The 21762-nt window shown below is 43.9% G+C and overlaps 1 protein-coding gene and 3 non-coding genes across 11 annotated transcripts in view; all 4 read right to left on the bottom strand.

The window, feature by feature from the left end:
- PUM1 (pumilio RNA binding family member 1) overlaps window positions 1–21762 on the bottom strand; it is an 86943-nt gene that overhangs the window by 20331 nt on the left and 44850 nt on the right. For 4 of the 8 annotated variants that reach the window (XM_066638288.1, XM_066638282.1, XM_066638283.1 and 1 more), the window contains exons 6-12: window positions 21151–21317; window positions 18884–19154; window positions 15653–15746; window positions 12593–12709; window positions 5562–5713; window positions 1396–1534; window positions 377–520 (exon numbers count right to left, since the gene is read on the bottom strand). In XM_066638288.1, coding sequence (XP_066494385.1) covers window positions 377–520; window positions 1396–1534; window positions 5562–5713; window positions 12593–12709; window positions 15653–15746; window positions 18884–19154; window positions 21151–21317 — 1084 coding nt within the window. The remainder of the gene's footprint in view (window positions 1–376; window positions 521–1395; window positions 1535–5561; window positions 5714–12592; window positions 12710–15652; window positions 15747–18883; window positions 19155–21150; window positions 21318–21762) is intronic. The other 4 variants (XM_066638287.1, XM_066638285.1, XM_066638286.1 and 1 more) reach the window with 2 other exon arrangements.
- LOC136661854 (small nucleolar RNA SNORD103/SNORD85) lies at window positions 1688–1770 on the bottom strand. The gene has a single exon (XR_010794954.1). It is a non-coding gene; the product is annotated as a small nucleolar RNA SNORD103/SNORD85 (small nucleolar RNA).
- LOC136661855 (small nucleolar RNA SNORD103/SNORD85) lies at window positions 10719–10805 on the bottom strand. Its single transcript, XR_010794955.1, has one exon. It is a non-coding gene; the product is annotated as a small nucleolar RNA SNORD103/SNORD85 (small nucleolar RNA).
- Window positions 15357–15443, bottom strand: LOC136661857 (small nucleolar RNA SNORD103/SNORD85). Its single transcript, XR_010794956.1, has one exon. It is a non-coding gene; the product is annotated as a small nucleolar RNA SNORD103/SNORD85 (small nucleolar RNA).

Here is a 21762-nt window from a genome sequence, read left to right on the forward strand (position 1 = left end):
CCTCATTATATCATGCAGCACTTGGATAATCGCTCCTGAAAGAATCACTCTTCGGACAAATTGCTCATCAGTAGCCATTAGCTTTTTCCTGTGAGTTTAAAAACGGCTGCGCAATCTTTGCAATTTTTAGCACTATTGGTTGAGTTCCACTGCAGCTGAAGTAGGGTATGTGCTGGTCCTTCTTGCCCCAGTCTTTTCTCAACACCTAACCAATCCGTGTCCTCTTTCCAACACCACTGTGCGACCCCTACACTGAGAGTCCACAGCTCTGTCTCTCTGGCCAGCCTTGTGTAAGAAGCAAGTCACATTTCCCAGGGTGGCTGGCTTACTGTCACCAACAGAATCACCACTACTCTGTTATCTGAGCTCAACTTGCCTGCTTGTGCTGCAGAGGAACTGATGATGACGGGAGCAGGGGCTACCAATCGTACTGGGGCTCCGAGGCCATTCCTTGCCCCTGTATTCACCACGAGAGCACCTGTTTGGTCATAGTAAGCTGCGGGAGCCAGCACTGGGTAGCCTGTGAAAAACAGTTAAATCAAGTCATGGTTATGTGGGAGAATTTATACTGCGCTTCGAATGATATAATCGAATGAATCCCCACAATCCATGTGGAACAAAGATTTGTCACAGGCAAAAAAATCCTGGAAGAAGCTGAAGGAAGGAAGGTGCCTTATACTGAATCAATCACTGCCCCATCTAGCTCAGTACTACCTACACAGATTGAAAACAAGTCTACAGGTTTCTGAAAGGCAGTTTTTCCCCCACTCACATCTGGAAACACTAAGGACTGAACCAGGGACTTCTGCAGGTAAAGCTTCCCAAGTTTACGGAACCACCACCATGTATATTGTCCTGAACTTCCTGGAGGAAGGGCAAGATGTTAAACAAATTCTTAGTGTCCAAAAGAATAGAATACACACATCCACCCCCAACCTGACTAGTAGACACTTTGAACACCCAAAAGAGTTTGTAATAGGATTCCGTTTATGACATCATCATGCTCTGCAAAGTCCAGCAGGAATGCCAAAGTTATTTAAATATGCAATATGCCCGACTGATTCCTTCAAACCACTGACATTTGAGCAAACTTTTCACGCTGGATATCTTAAGAGGGTGCAAACAATAAGCCATGCGGTAAACTGCAAAGACACAGGGCAGAGCAATTGGATTCTAAAGCCAATCCTTGAATGTCAAAGTTAGCTTATGAAGGTGCAAAAAACTTTTATTATGCAGCAGTTGGGGTTTTTTGTGCAAGCTTCCCATACTGTCACAGCACAAAAGTCATCAAACTCAGCAGAAAGAAGGCTATGCGACAGTGTTGGCAACAACCTACTAGAGTGGATCGGGGGGGGGGGGAATCTGCAGTAAACATCAGGGAACAGAAGTGCTCACCTGGCATCCCTGCTGCCAGTCCTTGCCCAAAAGCAAGAGCCGAGTTTACTGCTGCTGCAGCCACCAATGGATCAGTTTGCTGGCCCTGTTGATTCTGATTTGGTGTTAAAGGGCGCTGGCTGGCTCCTCCACGAAGAACCTTGGAGACACAAAATGACAAAACACACTTTTCTGTAAATGACACCTCCCAAATATGAGACAGTTAGGAGCATACAACATCTCTAAGAGGCAAAGGAAGAAATGACTACTCCTAACCTTAAAAGCAACTTTTTTTTGTCCTCCCTACAAAAGGTCCAGCTCAGAACATGAGTACTAGTAAATTTCTCATTACCGAACAGTGTTCTCAGTGAGGGCAAGGGTGTCATCATGGCTAGACCTTTGAGGGCAACATCCGAAGGCAAGACAGAACATCTTTTCATTACACTGGATAAGAGTTGGAATTATGTCCCGGGCTTACTATAAGCCATAAGCAGCTGTTATCAAGGTGTTCCCCCAGCCACATCCAGACCATAGCCTATTCTGCTGACTGTAGTATACAGTATCATCCATTAGCCAGAACATCTCCTGGGTTGAGTGTCATTCTGGCTTCTTAATTTCACACACATCAGCACTTTGCTCTCCCTACACTAGAGTGCCTATACTCCTATGCCATTTGTCAGCTTCTGTGACCTGACGTGTACACACCACACGCTGATGCTACTATTGAAGACCTGCAATAGGTGCGTCCTTGCCTCTATAAGAAGGAAAAGGAAACTGCCTTGTCAACTCAACACTCACAAGTGGCAAATACAGGTCGAGTATCCATTACCTGAATGCTTGGACCAGAAGTGTTTTGCATTTAATTTTTTCTTAATTTTGGAATATTTGCACATACAGCACAAACAGGCATCGAAGGCACCAAGGGAGGGGAGCAAAGGGTGCAGAGCAATCCTACCAGCAGAGTTAGCAAGTCTGCTTCTCCTGCCCACTCCCAATAAAGACAGGTTGCCTCCCCTGAATTGGGCAAGCCAAGGCAAATCATCCGCCTACCTACCAACTGCCCTCTGGTCAGGAAAGGATCCCCTCCTACACCTGCTGCTTTTCCTTCTTCCCAAAGCTTAACTTCCTGGGTGCCACTTGTGGGGAGGTTGCCAGGCACAATTATACGTCCACTGTTCTGCTTGGTGGTGGAGCGTTGCCCTCTAGTGGGCAACTACAGCACTGCTGTTAAAGCTTGGGAAAACACGAAGCAGCTGGCCACCCTGCATCTACACGTACAGCAGGATGCGGCATCATGTTGGCACTCAAAAAGCTTCAGATTTTGGAGCATTTCAAAATTTCCAGATTAGGGATGCTCAACCTGTACATATTGACACTGGAATTTTACACTTCTTTGTTCCTATAATGCAATCACTGTTGTTGAGTCTCGTGCATACTTTAGTACTATCACCACATCTTATAAAAGGGCTCCAAGCTTACAAACCCATTCTAAGTTGTTGAACTGGTTTTGGAAGACTTCCCCCACTACTGAACTTGAATCGGTCCTTCTGTGACTGAAGCCCCCTGCTTCTTGTCATGTCACCAGAGCATAACAATGGCTGATCTTACTCTGTCCTGCTGACGCCAACTCAAAAAGTTTGGTTTCTTCCCCTAGATCAGGAGCCTACAAACTCCAGCCCATGGGCCAGATCCAGTGCACTGGAATATTTATTCTAGGTACTACATGGCACAGCAGTGGTAAAGCCTTACCGTCTGCCCCACAGCCACATTTCTTAGCACCAGATCAGTGCAGAGTCTCATGCCAGGGAGCAGATTACCTAGGAAATCGAGGTACAGAGCCTCTTAGGGTTGCGTTCTGCTCCGTTCTTCAGAGGCTCTGCAATGACCCAGCACAAAGATGGCTGCAGGAATGGAAAAGTTTCACCTCTGCCGGGCTGCAAATGATTATTCTGGTGGAACCTGGGCCATGGTTTGGAGACCACTGCCTTAGATGAAACATGGATAGTAGTTTCAGTCTCTTTGTGTGGAGACATTTCCTGGTCAAATCCAGGAAAAAGGAGGAAGTGGGTGTCTTCCTCCCACTGTAGTAGATGACTGCCTCAAAGCAGTGTCATTGGTGAGCTGGTCTTTGAGAAGAGCATTTCAAACCTTTCAACCTTAGAATGTGCCTCAACCTTTTCCTGTTTATCCACTTTGGTCTCGGCAGTCTGACAACTAAAACCATACCTTGCACTTTTACAGATGGCCACAACAATGCAGACAACTGACCATCACTAACAAAAAGCCCAACAGCTGTGCTAGCTAGGGCATCTCTCATGAGCTCACTAAACAACACTGACACTTTTGAAGGAGGTTAATTGCTCCCAAGGCATACAATCTGTTGAAGCCAGTGCCTTGTACTGGAAATTGTTTTTTCAAAAGGATCCACTGCACTTTTCTGATGGTTGGTTTGTTGCTTTAAAATGTGCATGTTTGAAGGGGTCAGTTTTTAAAGCATCTGTGATTATTTTTAATCTTTGCTGCAAGTGGCCTAGAGTGCCTTTCTGGCTAGAAAGGTGACATGTTAATACTGCAACAAACAAAACAAATGATCCTCCCCAACTGGTCCAAGTTATGAAGAGGAGCCAAGGACACAGCAATGGCACCTTTTCAGGACTATGCTTAATATCAAGCCAGTAACACTCAAGATCTAACACAGCAAGGCACTTTTCATTTTTTTACCTTGATGTGGCTTTTACAACCCTGCAAGGTAAGCAAGCACCACCACCCCCATATTGCAGGCAGGGAGTGGCTTCTTCAACGCCACCTAGAGCATATGGCAAAGGCGAAGCCAAAACTAGGAGATTCACAGCTTAGTCTCTTAGGTTGCAAACCTACACACACACATACCTGGGAGTAAGTCTTGTTGAACTCAATGGCACTGACTTCTGAGCAGATACACCTAGAACTGCACTGCCAGGCTGCAGTTCTACACACATTTAACTGGGAGCCATTTCCACTGGATACAGTTAAACTCAGCATGTCTGCTGAGCAGACAGACACGCACAGGCTTTCACTGTTAGTCACTATGCTAACATCAGCTCTCTAACCAACAGGCAATAATTCCACTTCCCCATTTCAGCAGCTATAGCCATCCCCAGGTACTTAGGGTCCGGTATCTGCTGATCCAATTATTCGCTGATCACCGCATCCATTACCTTCATGTTATCGCTTAGTGTGACTGTATCTTGCTTTAACCAAATACAAAAAGCCAGGGGTGTCAAACATAAGGCCCATAGGCTGGATGCGGCCCCCAGAAACTCTTTAGCTAGCCGCCACGATAATTGGGCTGTCCCAGCACTGCCCTTTCAGTAGCTTTGCTTCTGCTCAGGCTCTGGGAGGGAGAGACGGGAAGAAGACTCAGAAGGCAAGGACAGCCCAATGTCCCTTATGGGGTAAGGGACAGACAAAGAGGGGGGTACACTGCTGAGGTGCTGGGAGAGCTCAGTTAACACGTGGGTCAAACCTTCAACAATGCCACTTCTGCCGAGGTGCCACTTTGCAGAACACCTGCCAGCAGCTGAAAGGCCAGCCTGCATGATAATTGGCTTCCCCATATCTTGAAAATATGTTCAAGATTTACAAGTTTTTCCACCATTTGCAGCTAATGAGTTTCTTTGTGAGAACAAAGTGCTTATTTATGGCCATCGTTTGCTTAATGACAGGTGCCACGAATGCTATTCAGCCCACTATGTGGAACTACAAGCTTGACACCCCTGCTATAAGCAGAAAGCTACAGCAAGACAAACAGGCAGGCAGCATGCAGGCAAGAAGGGAAACTAAGAGCAAATGTTAACTTCCTGCTTCGTGTTAACCATCACTCTTAGTCTCCACTCTAGCATGCAGGCTGCCTGCCTGCTTGCCTTCCACTCTGTTTACAGAGTTTCGTTAAAGCAAGATACGCTCACGCAAAGCAAAAACATGATGAATATAAACAAAGGTAATGGGTGTGGGGGGCATGAAGACAAGGTTCCATCTTATCCATGGTTTCCAGGATCTGCAGGAAGGCAGGATCATAACCCCCACAGATTCTGGGGGGTGCCTGTATTTATAAGCTGCTTTTGCAGAAATTCCAATGTAGTAAGAGGGCCGTGTCTTTAAAAACCCAAACAAATTCAAGTAGAGGTACAAAGCATGCTGCTGGTTACCTGCGGCTGCCCTTGCTGGGTCTGCTGAGTGGTCTGCTGATTTGATGAATTTGTGGCGGCCGCTGCGGCAGCGGCTTGCTGTTGGAAGAGACTGGCAGGATATACGCCCCACGGAGCAACTCCATAGTACTGATGAGGCACAACGGCAGGCCCTACAATACCAATTGAGGATAGAGGTTAGCTTTTGCTGGCCGAGTAACAGAGCCACAGCTTTAAATTTAACCCTTAGCAGCAGATTAAGAGGTGGGAAGTGTGGGTTTCCTGAACAAAGAACTGGTGAGTGGTTCTTGTGCCTACTGTCAATCGTGGGGAGGGGAGAGAAACGGTAAAGGCAGACAGCCCTGTTTTCCCGAAGTTTCTCATTTTAGGCACACAAAAGAACACACATGTCTTTAAGAATATCATTCACTGTCAGCATCTGCTAAAGGCATTTTCCCAAAGATTTGGATACCCAGCCAGAGGCTCACCATTTAAGTAAGGCGCTCCTGTTCAGATCTACCTAACCTTTCCCAGGTCATGCACTTTCCCCCCTTCAGACTTTGAGAGGTCTTCACGTTTCCTATTGCAAACCAGAGTCTGACAAAGCCCAGGCTTGACTTGGCAGCATGGGCTGAACCCAAAGAAGGCAAGCAATGATCAAGTCCTGCTGAAATTAACAGGATTTAAAACTCATCAAGACTAACCTGTGTCACTGATTTCAATGGGATTTAGTTGCGCCTAACTATCTTTGGATGTGAGCCCATATTCTCCAGTTTTAGACTAGCTTACTGGTCTTGCTCCTCCGGCATGAGAGAAGTCTAAATAAACTTTGTCCCCCCGCCCTATTATAAGAACTCTTCATAGCCCATTCCCATGCAGAAATTTTTTTTTTTCTTATATAAACTGCTTCTGACCACCCAGCCTCTCATATAAACTGACCTTTGGTCGACTGGATTATGACTAAGGATATGTCATCTCTCTGCGATGCTTTTCTATAGTTCTGTCACTAAAGAGACACCATCTCAACCTGAATGTCTGCTGAAGATGGAAAGGGAATTTGGTTCTTACTGCCAACCTTGCACCTCCCAACCACAAGAAAATTTTTTACAACCCCCTGCCCAGCTGGAAAGCACTTCCTCACTTATAGTGCGGGAGACAAAAAATCATCTTCTAGTTCCTTTTCTCTCAAAGCACACATGCTTACCCTTGAAAGTCCTACGCAGTTTAGGAACTGGACTCCTGCAGGATTCCCATAACAACCGTCTCCCATATCAACAACCCTATGTACCAAGGCCAACTTCGGAGACCCTCCTCCAGGTGCCTGTCATCTGATGCAAGGTGGGGGACACTAGAGTGGAGGCATTCTGGGGAGGATGCCCCACTGTGTAATCTTAATACTCCTCTCCTCGACGAGGCTTTCCTGGCACAAAGATGTTACTATCTTTCCAGTACTAGGTGAATTCAGGTCTTTTGGTTCCACCAGGATTAACAGGCCTTCACCTAGTGCTGGAAAGATATCAACTGATCAGAATCAACTGAAAGAATCAACTGATGAATGTGTTTGAATTTGGAAGAGTTAGTGATGAGTTTTTAAACCCCTTTTTGTTAACGCTGTGGCTTTGATTCAGTTACTTCATTGTCTATTATCCCCCCCCAAAATAGTTTTCTTTAAGGTGATTTTCTGCTTTTAGATCATGTGCAACCCACACAGAGAACCCTTACTGTGCAATCCTATGCATATTTACTCAGAAGCAAGTTCCAGTGTACTCAACAAGGCTTACTCCTAGGAAAGTGTGTATAGGATTGCAGCCTTGATTTGAAAGGTGGTACAGAAAAATGAGCCAACAAGTCAAATCTTCCCTTCTTACGAGAGTCCACTGTGGCTAGCCACGAGAGCAGCATCTGCTGAAGATGGAAAAGAGAACCTCCTTTGCCCTGGCTGGTTTCCACTCATAAGTATCACAAGTGGATACCTGCCAATGAGTGGCCCTCTCCAATCCATATGACAGAAGATTCTTATGCTTGAAGCTTATGTTTCATGATGTCTTCTTCATAGAATTTTTTGAAGGCCCTTTTCTCTCTTTCTCTCGGTGTGCAGACTGGCTTGGCTCCCAATTCTGTTCCCAGAGCCTTTTTGGACATACTGGACAGTAGGGCTTGGTATCATTCCTTTGTTACTGCCTGCTCAAAAGGAAACAGCTGCCTGGTGACATTTCAGCATCCACATATTTATAAACACTGCTGCTCTTGCAGGTACTGAAAAAGCGGCAGGTCCTCACTGCTTGCTTTCTCTTTAAAGTTCATTATATGAAGCGACTTGTTTTCCACAAAAGATTCTCCCTCCCCCCATATTTTGTGGAGCGTGCATGTGTGGAAAAAAATAACTTGTTTGGATTTAATAAAAAGAGAAGCTCAGTAAATGAAATCTAGCCTATTAAAACCCAAGACATCTAAGAAAACACACTGCACAAAAAAATGCCCTTTCACTGAATGAACAAATAATGTGAGAAAAAGATTACACAACAGATCATGCATTATGTCTATTATCAGAGGCCAGGTTCAAGTCATCACCCTAGGGAATACGATCCAGACTCTGGTTCAGGATGCCATCCTGAATCTCATCTATACTAATTATGTAGCACCACCTATTACACTGACCAAGTACTAGAGAAGGGTTTCTCAAACTGAGTTGTGACCCACTTGGTGGGTTGCACGCTGATGTCCAGTGGGTCCCGGTCCTCCTGTCTTTGCATCTGATTGGCTCCAAATTGGAGCCAACTGAGGATCTCACTGGGCCTCTGCAGGCCTCCAGAAGCAGCCAGAAAGTCACTTTCAGCTTGCTTCCAGTTTCATGAAAGTGACTTCTGGTTGCTTCCAGAGGCCTTCTGAGGCCTAGTGCCAGAAAAGGTGGTGGGTCACAGTGCCCTCCACCACAGATCAGGGGGTCCATGGCAGGGGGGAAGTGAGAACCCTCATACTAGAAGATAGGCCCCCAATCCTGTGGGGTTTAAAGTCTATAATTAAGCAGAGAGAAAACTACTCAGGGAAAAAAAGATGTGCGTTATTTCAGTCACAAATACTTAAGACAGGCACAGTAGGTTAAGGTGTGGGGTCTAGGGAGCCGTGCCAAAGGTTTTACAAAACAAGTGGGGTTTTGAGGAAGGATCTGAAGAAAGTAAGAGAGGAAGCTTCATGTAGGTGTTCCAGGAAGCAGTTCTCTGGCATAAGGGGCATCAAGGAGACATGACTGAGTCATTCAGAGGGAGCAAGAGATCTTCAGAAGGCATAGCTGAATGAAAGCATGTAAGGGTGGAGAAACATATACCCTCTATAACAAGTCCTGCTATTTGTTCAGTTCTTAGATAATGAATATTTGAGACTGATCACCAACCACTCCAACCCTTTTCTTCTTGACTCTGGAAAGTTTTGAGCATTTATCTTATAAGCAAATGGCCTTTTCCAAGTATAGAGAAAGAAGACACACTGAAAAACTGTGACAGCACAGTCACTGTTATTAAATGTTGTACGAGTTACTCTCCTACATACCATTAAGGCTCCAGACTGAAGTTATAAGCATTACAGCACCTTGGTTCATGTCAAGCAAACAGAATGAAATATTTTAAATTTGGCATTTGCACTCCAAATGGGAACCTTGATTTTTAAATCAATCTTCTTTTCTTAAAGTACAATTTTAAAACCATTCTGGTGCTTAGCAACACACCCTGCCTTGTGGCTGGCTAAATGAAGTGTGATGGCTGTTTGGTCAGCCTAACTGCATGTTTGATTGGGGCTTTAACTGTCCCTAATTAAGTGTCTGTTACCGAGCAGAGCATTAAGGTTTGTTTACTGGGATGAAAAGGAAATACTATGAATTTGAGGATACTGGGTTGGACAGTTTCTAAAGCAGGAATTGATAATTCAGTGGACTGTTGGCGACAATAGAAGGCAAACCTATTCTGCTCTTTTCTGTACAGGTGAGTCTAAGCCAATGCCACACCATGCATAATCATCACTTCAATTACTACATTTTAATCCTGCCCTTCTCCTTAGGAGCTCAGAGCAGAATCAATGGCCTGCATGCCTTCCACCTTCACAACAGCCCAGTGAGGTGGGTTAGGTTGAGAGTCAGAAACCAACCTAAGGTCATTTGGTAAATGCTGGAGCAAAGTAAGGATCCTCCCTCTGTCCCCCAAGCAGATGCCCACAAGGTGGGGCAAGTTATGGCTGCACTGGAGAACTTGGCACCAGCAATGTATTCCTACAAGAGCCAGAGGAGAAATGTAAAATGTCATCAGGTCTAGACTACCCCTCCGAGGCTCTGCCTCCCTGCCTGGAGAAAGAAGATATTTCTAAAAGGGACAGCCCTTTGGCTGGGAGTCTTGCATGCCTCCTTCACCCACAGCACTCTTCCTGCCACTTGTGGGGGCTAAATGAAGCAAGCACAGGTTCCTAGGCATTGGCACAGTTGGTCTCAAGGAGCTGTGGCTCAAGGGGTGCTGGCACTGGCATCTCAAGCCATCTCTAAGCTTGGAGGTCTCCTGACCATGCCTGGTTTGACGACAGGGTCCAAGGCTGGTTCTTTGGCCCCAGCAGTCACCCACTCCTCAGGGTCAACTTCTGGGCAGGGGATCATGACAGATGTGAACCCAGCTCTTCCTGGTCAAAATCCAAGATTCGCAGACACTTAAGAGTAAAACCAGTGAGTTTTACAGATAAGCAGATGTTGAACCTGAGCTTCCAAGATCCAGAGCCAACATTCTAGCTATTTAAGTCACATTTTCTATATAGAGATTGTGATGACATTGTAAAAAGATTAGTTAGATGATCGGCCACACCCTCTGAAATACTCATGACTTTGGAAACCAAATCAAAACGGCCTAGTTTAGTGCATCTCAGGTCAGCTCGTTTTGCAGAACCTGAAGCTGTGTCATCCAGACGCCACACAAGTCGCAATATCAGCCGCCAATCGGGGCATGTCTAAACATCACTGGAGCAATTTGCATGCCACTCCCTTTTCTAGACAGCTGTAGCAGCATTTGTGTACCAATATCAGCAGGAGGGGAAGAGGAACATGGGCACTGCAAATCAGCCACCAGGTGCAGGAGCTTCAAGGAATGCATCGAGAGTCAAAATTCTTCACTGGTACATCCTTTAAAACTGCAAGATGCCCAGTTCATGTCTGGCTCAGAGCAAATGAGTACATACAGAAAGCTCTCATTATAGAACAAAGTTCTCAGTGAGGGCAAGAGCATCATCATTGCTAGACATGTGGGGGCTAAGAATACAAAAAGAATGGCCTGTTTGGCTGGGTTGGGCCCAGGTCTTGCTAGTGCTACACTGGTGTCTACATAGCCAGGTGACTGCCCCCTTTTCATGCAATTTCCTGCATAGGCCTCAACGTAAGTGCCACTTATTTTAGTCCTGTAAAAAATGGGCTGAGCTCCAGTCAGTCACTACATCTCAGTTCTGGATGAACCCACATGTACCTAGGGCTCTGAACTGGCAATCTGTTCCACTGCCTCAACCAAGCACAGGAAAAGGGAGTGAACAATTTTTTTTTTTTTAAAAACAACTGGGTCATCCTTTTTTTGTTACAGAATATGCATTCATGCTGCCATCTTTAGATTTTAACTGCTGACTTGCCAAATGTGACCAGACAAACCAATGAAAACTATGGCTGAGAACGCACCTGCAATGGTACCGTTTCTGAGACCAGAGAAAAGACTGCAGGCAACTGGAGAGCCAACATCAAAGCCCTGACTATTTATGGACCAGGGCAGGTTGTGGGGATCAGAAGCTCCTTTCCGTCATTCCCTCTCCAGCACAAATTCTCTCCACTCACCTTAACTGCCATTAATATCCTGGCTATATACTTAATTATGGATCATTGTTAACCAGAGAGTCCTCCTAAACTAGATCCGAAACTGCTATTTTTGTTTTTTAATTACAGTTAGCCTTAATTGCAGTTAACATGGAGTTAGTTTAAGATGGAGCCATGTTTATGATAAGCAGAAAGAATTTCACATCAGAGCGGATTTATATTTTGCCTTTCGGCACATATAAGATCCACCCACTTGGCTGCTCCCAAACACTTTTACATCACCACAAAATTAGATCTAATACAAACACTCCAACAATACAACTAAAGCCCATTTAAAACTGTGAAGTAGCACCAGAGCATTAAACGGACTCGAGGGACCTACCATAAATACACCAACGTGTCCTGAATTATATTGTGTCTTTGTGTGGATTTCTAATTATAAGCCGTTTATATCCATCTTGGCTTAGTAAATAAATCCCAGTTCCCCAGTTTCTTAAAAGCAGTTAAAGGCACCCCTTCACTATGTTATCACCAGCCTTTTTAACCTCAATTTGTAAGATATTCCTCTGTGGTTACAACATAGCATGTAGAAGTTTCCTTCTGGAGACTGACCTTGACAAAGGAAGTTCTGTAAGGTAAAACATATACAATCTAGCACATGTTTCAACAATGTTACATGTGTCCTAGCATTCAGCTGAGATTCCTTTTTTTTTTTTTTGAAAGGGGATACTTCCTCAACAAAGAAGTGCAACACTGTGCAGTGAGATCCCAGGGGAATGGAGGAAGGGAAGAGTTAACCCCAGCTGCCAAAGCCCTTGGTGCTTCACCTGTTACTAAATCAATCCCGCTACAATTTCAGCAGCTAAAGCTGTAAAAAGGGGCTCAAGTGACATGTAAATAAAATAAAGAGGCCTAAGATGGAAGGATGAGCTGGTTGAGACACAATCCCCAGGATAGCATGGGCTGGATCCAAAGAACCTTAGTGGGAAATCAAAGGCCAACAGTGTAGGTCTGCAAAAGCTGAAGTGATATTTCAGTGCTGTAGTAAATATAAAGAAAAGCATTTCACAAGCAGATTACTTTTCACACAAAATGCTCAGGCGGCCTATAAGACTCCAGGTGTGACGCATCTCTCCCCCCCCCCGCCCCAACTTCAGATCCAATTCATTGAGATCCTTCTGCGTCCAGTCTTAAAATGCATTTCAAGGATAGATCCCAGCAAGCATCTCACCTAATGTTGCGGCCGCCGCGAGGCCTGCTGCGTAGGGGTCCGTTCCTGGCGGAGCAGCGCTGATGATGTATGGATTGGGCACAAAGGCAGCAGGAGCTAAACCTGCTGAAAACATACCTGTCAGTAAAAACAAACTTGACTAGAACTGCAACCCTATCAAACCGTTAAGGCGTAATTTGGGGACTGAAGGCCCAATCCTATCCAAATTTCCAGCACCAGGACAACCACAATGCAGCCCCGAGGTAAGGAAACAAATGTTCCCAAACCTTGAGGAGGCCTCCAAGACTGTCTCCCCAACACAGGAAGCAGCAATACCCTATAGGCACAGCAGCACGGGCACTGGAAAATTGGATAGGATTGGGCACTGAGTCAATGATCTAAGACGAAACAGGAAAACAGAGTTTAGAGTCTAAGAGTTGAGCTGTAAAAACCTGGTGACTACAGCTAGGGTTTGGACACTGAACCGATTCATCATACAGATGAACACTTTAAAATGTTTACTAGGGCTGCAGGATCCAATTAAACAATTCAACTATTAAAGATGCTTTTAGGTCAACCGAAAAGGTGTCCAATTCTTCAGGCAGCATATTTTATCTAAAACATTTTTTAAAAATTCAATCTTAGAGGCATTGTCACTTTTTTCTCTCACATAGGAGGGAAAATCTCATCTAAGATGACATTCCAATATGTGCACCTCAACAGAGAAAACGTGATTCTTGATTCAGAACTGCTTATGTCCACGCACAAATTTAACTGATTGATTGTGAAAGTTTGTCAATTTCATTGATCAAGGTCTCTTCAACTAGGTTACAGTCCAAATTTCAACTGACTAAAAAGGCGCCGCTAGACTAAATCTGCTTTGTTCGTGTGGTTGCTCATTGCTTTTTATTATTTTATTGTATTGTTACTGCATTTTATTGCTTTATTGTAATTTATTATACTGTAAGGTGCCTTGCAGGAGGAAAGGTGGGGTAGATATTGTTAAAGTCAACAGACCATCATAACTTAACACAGGTACCTATAAAAACTGTAGGTGACAAGCTCCGTCTTAAAAAAAGGCATATCCTCCAGTATATCCAATTATGCATTTAAAGCAGAGGAAATACTTTTTTTTAGAAACTACTGATTTTTCTCACTAACAAATGTATGTAGATCTAGCCAACCAAGGAAAAACTCTTACAATTAATTGACTACGATTAAATCAATCTAGTGATTGCCCTATAAGTGATACATGTTCATTTTCAACTCTTGGAAAGAACATTAACACAATGGCACGAGTCAATTTTAGAATGCCATGAAATTAAAGATAAAAAATCTTTTTCATCCTTCCAGTGAAACCTGAAAATTAGATGCAGCAAAAATTTGAAGAGGAATACAACTATAATCACATCCATTAAGCAGTGGGCATTGTTCATGCACAGTGTTTCGCTGCTGTCTGAACCTTTTCCTGAGAAGAATTCAGAACACAGCAAATGTGTATCAATCAGAAAAATTAAACTGGAGGACTAGCAAGCCCTAGGACAGATAAGATACATATATAGACACAGTGGCCTGAATTCTAAAGAGAGTCAGATGAGGCAAAACCACAATGAGATCTATTGCAAGGCTATTTTAAAAAGCAGTTTCCACTCCAAAAGGAGACAAGCAGTTGAGCAGTTTACAAAGAGGCTTGTCTCTTTAGCAGGACTCAGGACACAAGGCTGTTGGCAGATACAGATCTCTTAAGCAATACCCCTTCTCTGGATCCCTGACCAATGAATGCATGGATTATTAAATGGAAAAACACATGACTGAGTGAAGAAAAGACTATACAGCCCTACAGCCACATTTCAAATCAGAAGATGACATGTGACCACAACTCCATTTAAGCTGCATGGCCACATGGCTCAGACGCCACTGAAGGCAAGCTCCATGCAGCTCAGAGCTCAGCTTTCTCAGAAGTCTGGCAATGACATTCAACGGTCATTGCCGTGCATCCAGAAACATCAAAGAGCAGCCATGCAGCAAGGGGACTCCGCACTAGGAACACTGCATATAAATCCTGAGAAATGCAGGCTGAATAGGCTTCTAAAATCTAGGAAAAAAAAAATCAAGCTAACATTGAGGCTCACAGAAAATCTTATCGTTCACAATTAAACAAGGGAAACTTTGGAGACAGGAAGCTGATCCTCATTTACATTGAATGACTGAGTCAAAACTAACAAGCACCAATTTACCTACTAGATCCTGCCATTCTTGGATTCATACCAGGATGTGTTTTTTTCTTTTTCTTTCTATCAAATATCCTTGATTAATAGGTGCTTTTTTTTTTTAACCTCCCTCTCATTTTAGTACCTTGATACCAGAGATGAAAACAGAAAGGTAGAAGGAATAAAGAAAAATGTTCAACTGGTTTTGTTGGGAGAACCAACAGCAGGGAAAGAGGAAAATGGGCATTGCTCATCAACTGCTAAACGCATTTAAGGCAGTGATTTTCAACCACTGAGCCATGGCACATTGTTGTGCCACAAATGGTCTGCAGAAGGAGTTTGGGGGAGAGTCACTAGTAGTCAGGCCATTGGAGGACAAGAGCCCCCAGCCTTGTTCCTTATCAACTGTCGAAAAACAGATGGTGTCCCTTGACAATTTTAGCACCTTCTCAGTGTGCCGAGAGATGAAAACTGTTGAAAATCACTGATTAAAGAAAGGCCTTCAAAACAGATAAAAGGAAGCTTTTTGGAATAAAGTATAACCTGCTTCAAAATTGCAAGCTGCCCAATTCGTGTCCAGCTCAGAGCAAATGAGTACTTATTAAAAGGTCTCATTATGGAAGCATGTTCTCAGTGAGGGCAAGAGGATCATCACTGCTAGACACAGGTGGGCTAAAGGGGGGGGCTTGCCAGAGTTACACACACCACCATCTTTGACATATCTGTTCTTACCAGTCCAAAAATTATTGCATTTGCTCATGGGCTACACTTTTCAAAGCAAACAAGTGCTACATTGCTGTGGCCTGGAGAGACGCTGAAAACAAATGGAAGTCAAAAGCGTTTCCACGGACTATCGAACAGAAAGACTTACCTATGTGTGGCTGATGTGCAGCTGCCAATGCATATTGCTGTTGCTGGGCTGCTGTCAGCTGCTGAACAGCAAGCGCATTCGGTCTTTGGAACAACTGTGAAATGAAGAGGAAAGTGACATGTTACAGCTTTCAGAAAGAAAAAACTTACCGGAAACAGTTGTCAGAATGTTCTCCTGGAGATTATGGAAGGGTGTATCTCTGCTGATCTGGATACACAGAAACTTGGACAGCAGCACCCAACAACTAAATACAGTGGTGCCTCGCAAGACGAAATTAATTCGTTCCGCGAGTCGTTTCGTATTGCGAAAATTTCGTCTTGCAAAGCGCGGTTTCCCATAGGAACGCACTGAAATTTAATTAATGCGTTCCTATGGGCAAAAAAAGTCAGAACAAAGTCAAATTTGGTTTACAAAGTGTTTATTAAGTGCTCTTTAAAGGCATACCGTATTTTTCGCTCCATGTAAAGTGAACAGCAGTCAACAGTGGCATTAAGAACCATTATCACTGTCATTAACAAATGGAGAGACTTAAAGGTTTGAGTACTCTAGTTTTCTGGAAAACCCAAGAACTCATCATCGCTAGAGTCAGAATTTATGAAGCTCATTTGCTCACAATCACTGACATCACTTTCTTTGCTGTCTTCATCCCCCTTCCTTAGGGTGAATGTGAGCATAAACTGGCATGAAGATCCTCCCCCTTCCTTAGGGTGAATGTGAGCATAAACTGGCATGAAGATCCTCCCCCTTCCTTAGGGTGAATGTGAGCATAAACTGGCATGAAGATCCCCCGCTCCCTAGGGTGAATGTGAGCATAAACTGGCATGAAGATCCTCCCCCTTCCTTAGGGTGAATGTGAGCATAAACCAGCATGAAGATCCTCCCCCTTCCTTAGGGTGAATGTGAGCATAAACCGGCATGAAGAACCCCCCTTCCTTAGGGTGAATGGAAGCATAAACCGGCATGAAGATCCCCCCTTCCTTAGGGTGAATGTGAGCATAAACTGGTATGAAGATCCCCCCCCCTCCTTAGGGTGAATGTGAGCATAAACTGGCATGAAGCACTAAAAAAAAATCATCTTGCGAAGCAGGGTCATTAAAATTCGTCTTGCGAGTCACCAAAAAATCGCAAAACGCTTTCGTCTTGCGAGTTTTTCGTTGTGCGAGGCATTCGTCTTGCGAGGCACCACTGTATATTTATTGTAGAAACTGGTGAAGCAGCCCGATACTGATTTTAAATCAGCGACCAACATAGGAATTGTCTGAACCGGCTGACAGTGGCACTTCCATTTCGGGCAGGAATTTTTCACAGTCCTAGCTGGAGATGCAAAGGGTTGGACCAAGAAACAGCTGGAGAGACTAAACTGAGCAAGAGGGTCCAATTATACGACTCAGGATGATGGTATCTTCATAATATCACCATTGTCTAGAGCTGCTATGATTTTCTTTTGGGGGCAGCACCTGAGCCCTTAAAACCAGTAATATTTAGTTTCGGGGGAAGGCCCAGTGAATCAGAAACAGCCTGTGAAATTGGCAAAAAATCTGCCCTATTGCAAGGGGGCTGGAGGACTTATTGGTGGGCAGGAGTGGGATTCTGTCCTTCTTAAAGCTGGCTACATGCCGGAGTGGCATCATCTGCTGAACATCTATCCCAGAATGCACACAAGTATCACACAGTCGTGATGTCCCAGTGCATGACAGGAAAGAAGACCATGCAACTCTGATGTCCTGGAGCATTCTGGGATAGTAGAGACCCAACTGACAGCACTGCTCAACTTCTCACACTGAAAGAAGCCCACTCCTGCATGCCAGGAAGGTCCCCCAGTCAAAAAAAAGCAACCATTTCCTGCTGTGTCACCTATTATTTTCCAGTTTTTTTGGAGATGACCATCAAGGGCAATGGTGGTTGGGATCAACTCTTATCACAGTTTGCTTATAGTTTTTCCATATTTAAAGGCACTTTAGAAATTTCAAACTTATACTACATTACTTCACATCTCTCTCTTTTTCTCAGTCTCAGAACCACCATGATGGACTCTGGTGGCAAATCAGAACATAGTTCAGAAAAATCTCAATGTATACCCCCTAGAATTTATCTCTTTAACGAATGCAGTTGTGGTTGTTGTCACAGCAATGTTGCTGTCCATTGCTTGCACAATGGACAAGTGCAAGAATATGCTACAAGAAGCGGAATGAGATGGAGAACACAGGCAAGGGAAAGTATGTAATAAGATAAGTATATATCCAAACTTGGTTCTCAGTATGAAGATCTGCCTAGAGATTTTGGTCAGCAATGCAAAGCTAACGTTCATTTACTGAAGTGAGGAACACCCAGTTTGAATGCTACTTCTAGCTCAGATATTTGCTTTTTTAAAAAAAAAAATTACACTCCACCTTCTGTCAGCAGGTCCCAAGGCAACTAGAGTATATGCTAACACACAATCAATCTTCATAAGAGTTGGTATTGGTTTGGTATTGGAATCTGAATAAGGCTTACTACAGTAACAAGTTTGATACATATGTTCCCCAAGGGGGAAAAAAGCAGTTTTTCTAATGAACAGGTCTTGAAAACCATTTTAAAGCTGAAAGAGAGGGGAACTTCTGAAAGGAATTATAGATCCTAGAGGCTATCAATGAGAAGTCTCTGTCCTGTGAGCACAGCAACCAAGCCTCAGCAAGTGACAACATGTGGAGCAGCACTTACCCCCTAAATCTCAACAGACAAATTCAGGTAACTATAGGCAGTCCCTGAGATACGCTGTCATGAGAACGGCTGGAACATTTAACTGATTAGTAGGTTAGATTGCCAGATTTTAAAGGAACCCTTATGAAGCAACTAAAAAGATGTGCTCAATTAATTGATCACATATTTTTAAAATAAGTGCTTAAAACAAAGTTTGCTTTTTCTTTGCAACTAGGCATCTGTATGCAAATTTAAAATCAACCAATCATCTACAAACCAGCACATCAACTGGGATGTCTACAAATGGTTGACTGCCCTAGGTCCTAACATACTCCTGTATGTCAAAAGAAGGGTCAACCTTTGAGGTTCCTAGAATAGTTGGAAAGGTCAAGGCAAAAAAGGGGAGGGGGGTGAAGAGATCCAGCTGAAGATCAAGAAGCAAAGGTCATACGGTACAGAGATATATTTCAGGTTTATGAGTATGTATGTGCAAATTTATGTGTGGAGGGAGAAAAAGTGCAAGACATCCATAATAATCCATGTAAGATCTACCTGTTGTTGAGAATTGTAGTCAAATAATCCCACCGTTGCTGCAGCTGAATCCACAGGTACCTGAGTGCCAGAGTAATCAAACTGAAGGGGCTCCATGCCAACATGTTCCATGGGGTCCAGGGGAACACTCTGGGACTCTATGTTGGAGAAATCCTCCACAGGCTTGGCACCATTAGTACTAGCTAACTGGGCTAAGCCCTCCGATCCATTCTGGTTTGGCCCTAAAAGATCCACATCATTTGCGGAGTTCTGGCAGTTCCCAGGTGTCCGACTGAATGGAAAGAAAAACCACCAGAACACACATCAATGCTCAGAGGGAAAGACTGTACAAAGGCACTTAAAGCAGTTAAGTAAAATGCGTTTTGAAACTTGGTACTCATGTCTGCTGGTTAGAATCATATTCTCTCTTAAAGACTACCAATTTTTTCCCTGATACATTACAGGCCAACACACATTTTGCTTCCTTTAACGTTACACCAATTGCTGGGTATATTTGGGGTGCTGATTCCAAAAATGGCAACCGTTTTGCCCTATCACGTCTAGTTTTGGAGACACGGCATAGCCTCTTTAGTGAATGGTTCAAGCAGCTTCCTAATGAGGCTATACTATATCTCCAAAACTAGACAAGATAGGGCAAAACGGATGCCATTTTTGGAATCGGCACCCCAAATTCATATCAAACCACCATAAAGTTTGGGGAAAACTTTTCTGACCCTCAATTTTGTAGGCCTGTGTTATCAATGGACTTCCCGCTCCGCACAGATCCATACAGCTAGCCACCTTTATAAGAACTTGCTTTTTCTCCCATACATTTTCCAGCGAATTCACCTGCCATAAACAAGCATTCCCTCCTCTTCTATCCATACAAGCAACACACAAGGACTGCCTTCCCTTCCCCGAACCCTGGAAACAGGGACAAGGGCATGGGGATGTCTCTACAGTTGCACTGTGCTTTGGAAACAGGGGGGGATCTATATCATACTTTGAAGCACCTCCAAAGCGTAATGCAGCTATGGAGACAATTCTCACATGCCCCAAACTGTCCCCTCCAAGGCATCTTTCCTGACCTGGTAATTGAACTGGATTTGACATCTTGTGTGCCAAGCAAAAGTGCACTTTCCTCACTCATCAAGAAGTGACGCTACAGGATCTCTTTGTCAAGACCTTGCAATTGGTTTGGACCCAAACAACAAGCAGCATTCTGCTCATGGAATGGGATTTCCCAAACTGCTGCAATCCCCGAAAAGCCAATCCTGAGGGTCGAGACGCCCTAAAAATGGCACGCGTTGTGGTGTAGGGACCCTGCAGTTGTTAATGAAGGCAGGTGAAAGATCAGTTCCCCTTGCATGAATGAGAGCCTCTCATGCAGGCATGATGCTCCCTCCAATTCCAATCCACTAAGATGCATCTTATGAAACTGAATTCTTGACTAAAAACTTTAAAATCAATACCAAGTTAGCTGGAACTAACTTTCTTAGGATGTAGCCCACAGCTCACAAACTTCTGACCTGCAAATGAAATCCTGTTTCTCCCCCCCCCCTTTTTGTGGCACTGGCTCCAAAACCTTGTTCTACAAGTACATGCAAACTCAGGGCTTTAGAGATAGCTATCTCTGAAAGCTAAATGCAAGGGAGTGGCAACAGCTTACAGGGATCTTGTTGTCTAATATGCTCCCAAAGGAACTAGTGAGCCACTGTGAGATACAGGAAGCTGGACTAAATGGAACCTTAGCCTGAACCAGCAAGACTCTTCTTACATAGAAGCTCTGTAGCAAATTCACCAGGGTCCCAATAATAATAATAATAATAATAATAATAATAATAATAATAATAATAATAATAATAATAATAATAATAATAATAATGCAGGTATTTCTATACCGCCTTTCTTGGTCCTCAGATTTCTCCTTAGACTTTATTCAATGTGGTTTATATAGGTAGGCTATTTAAATCCCAGTAGGGATTTTTACAATTTGAAAGAAGATTTCTATCTTTCAAGAAGCCACAACATTCAGGTGTTTCTTTCTTGATCTGGTTGCACATTCTGGCCTCCATCCTCCCACGCTCAGAGCAGATGGAACAGCTCGGCTCAGCTTGTCAGCTGCTTCAAGGTCGCACGGTGCCAGTGGCCTCGAACTGGCGACCTTCGGATGTTATCTTCAGGCAAATGGAGGCTCAACCCCCTAGACCAGACCTCCTGCCCTTAAAAAATTTCTGTCTTGGCACAGTAGAGTACAAGTACAGAAACTCAAATAAGAACAAACATACCTAAAATCCTTTGCATCAGCATCAATTCCATTTTGTACAGGCAAGCCATTGGCCTTGTCCATTACGTCAACCTCTTCCTTCAGGTCACCTAATTTATCACCATCAAACGTGCCCTTGTTTTTCTTGTCACCTTTGTCATTGTCGTCACTCTCTGCATCTCTTGGCCCCTACATAAAAATATAGGGGGAAGGGAGGAGTGTCACGTTTTTAAAAACTCATCATGCCAAGAGGATCCAAACAAGGGATTTTAAAAACCCGTCAAAAACAAGGACACTTTATATCGAGCACCTGACATCACCGTACGCTACAACCATCCACACCATCAGTTTCATTACTGCTACCTGCTGAATAAAATTGTGTACGTCATGATCCTGGCAGGGGACTACAGTAAATGAAGGTCTATATAATCTACTATATAGTATTTTGCTGGGTTGTATCTGAAGGAAGTCAGTCTTGATTCAACACCACTGAAATCAATGAGACAAAGTCAGCTGTGGCCCATCCAACCCCTGTTGATTTCAATGGGCTCTTCTTCATGACTAACTTCGCTGGGACACAGTTTACCAGTTACGTAGGTTTACAAACATGCAACAATACAGAGCTTTTCAACAG

The sequence above is a fragment of the Tiliqua scincoides genome, chromosome 10, assembly GCF_035046505.1.
Source record: "Tiliqua scincoides isolate rTilSci1 chromosome 10, rTilSci1.hap2, whole genome shotgun sequence".
Classification (NCBI taxonomy): Eukaryota; Metazoa; Chordata; class Lepidosauria; order Squamata; family Scincidae; genus Tiliqua; species Tiliqua scincoides.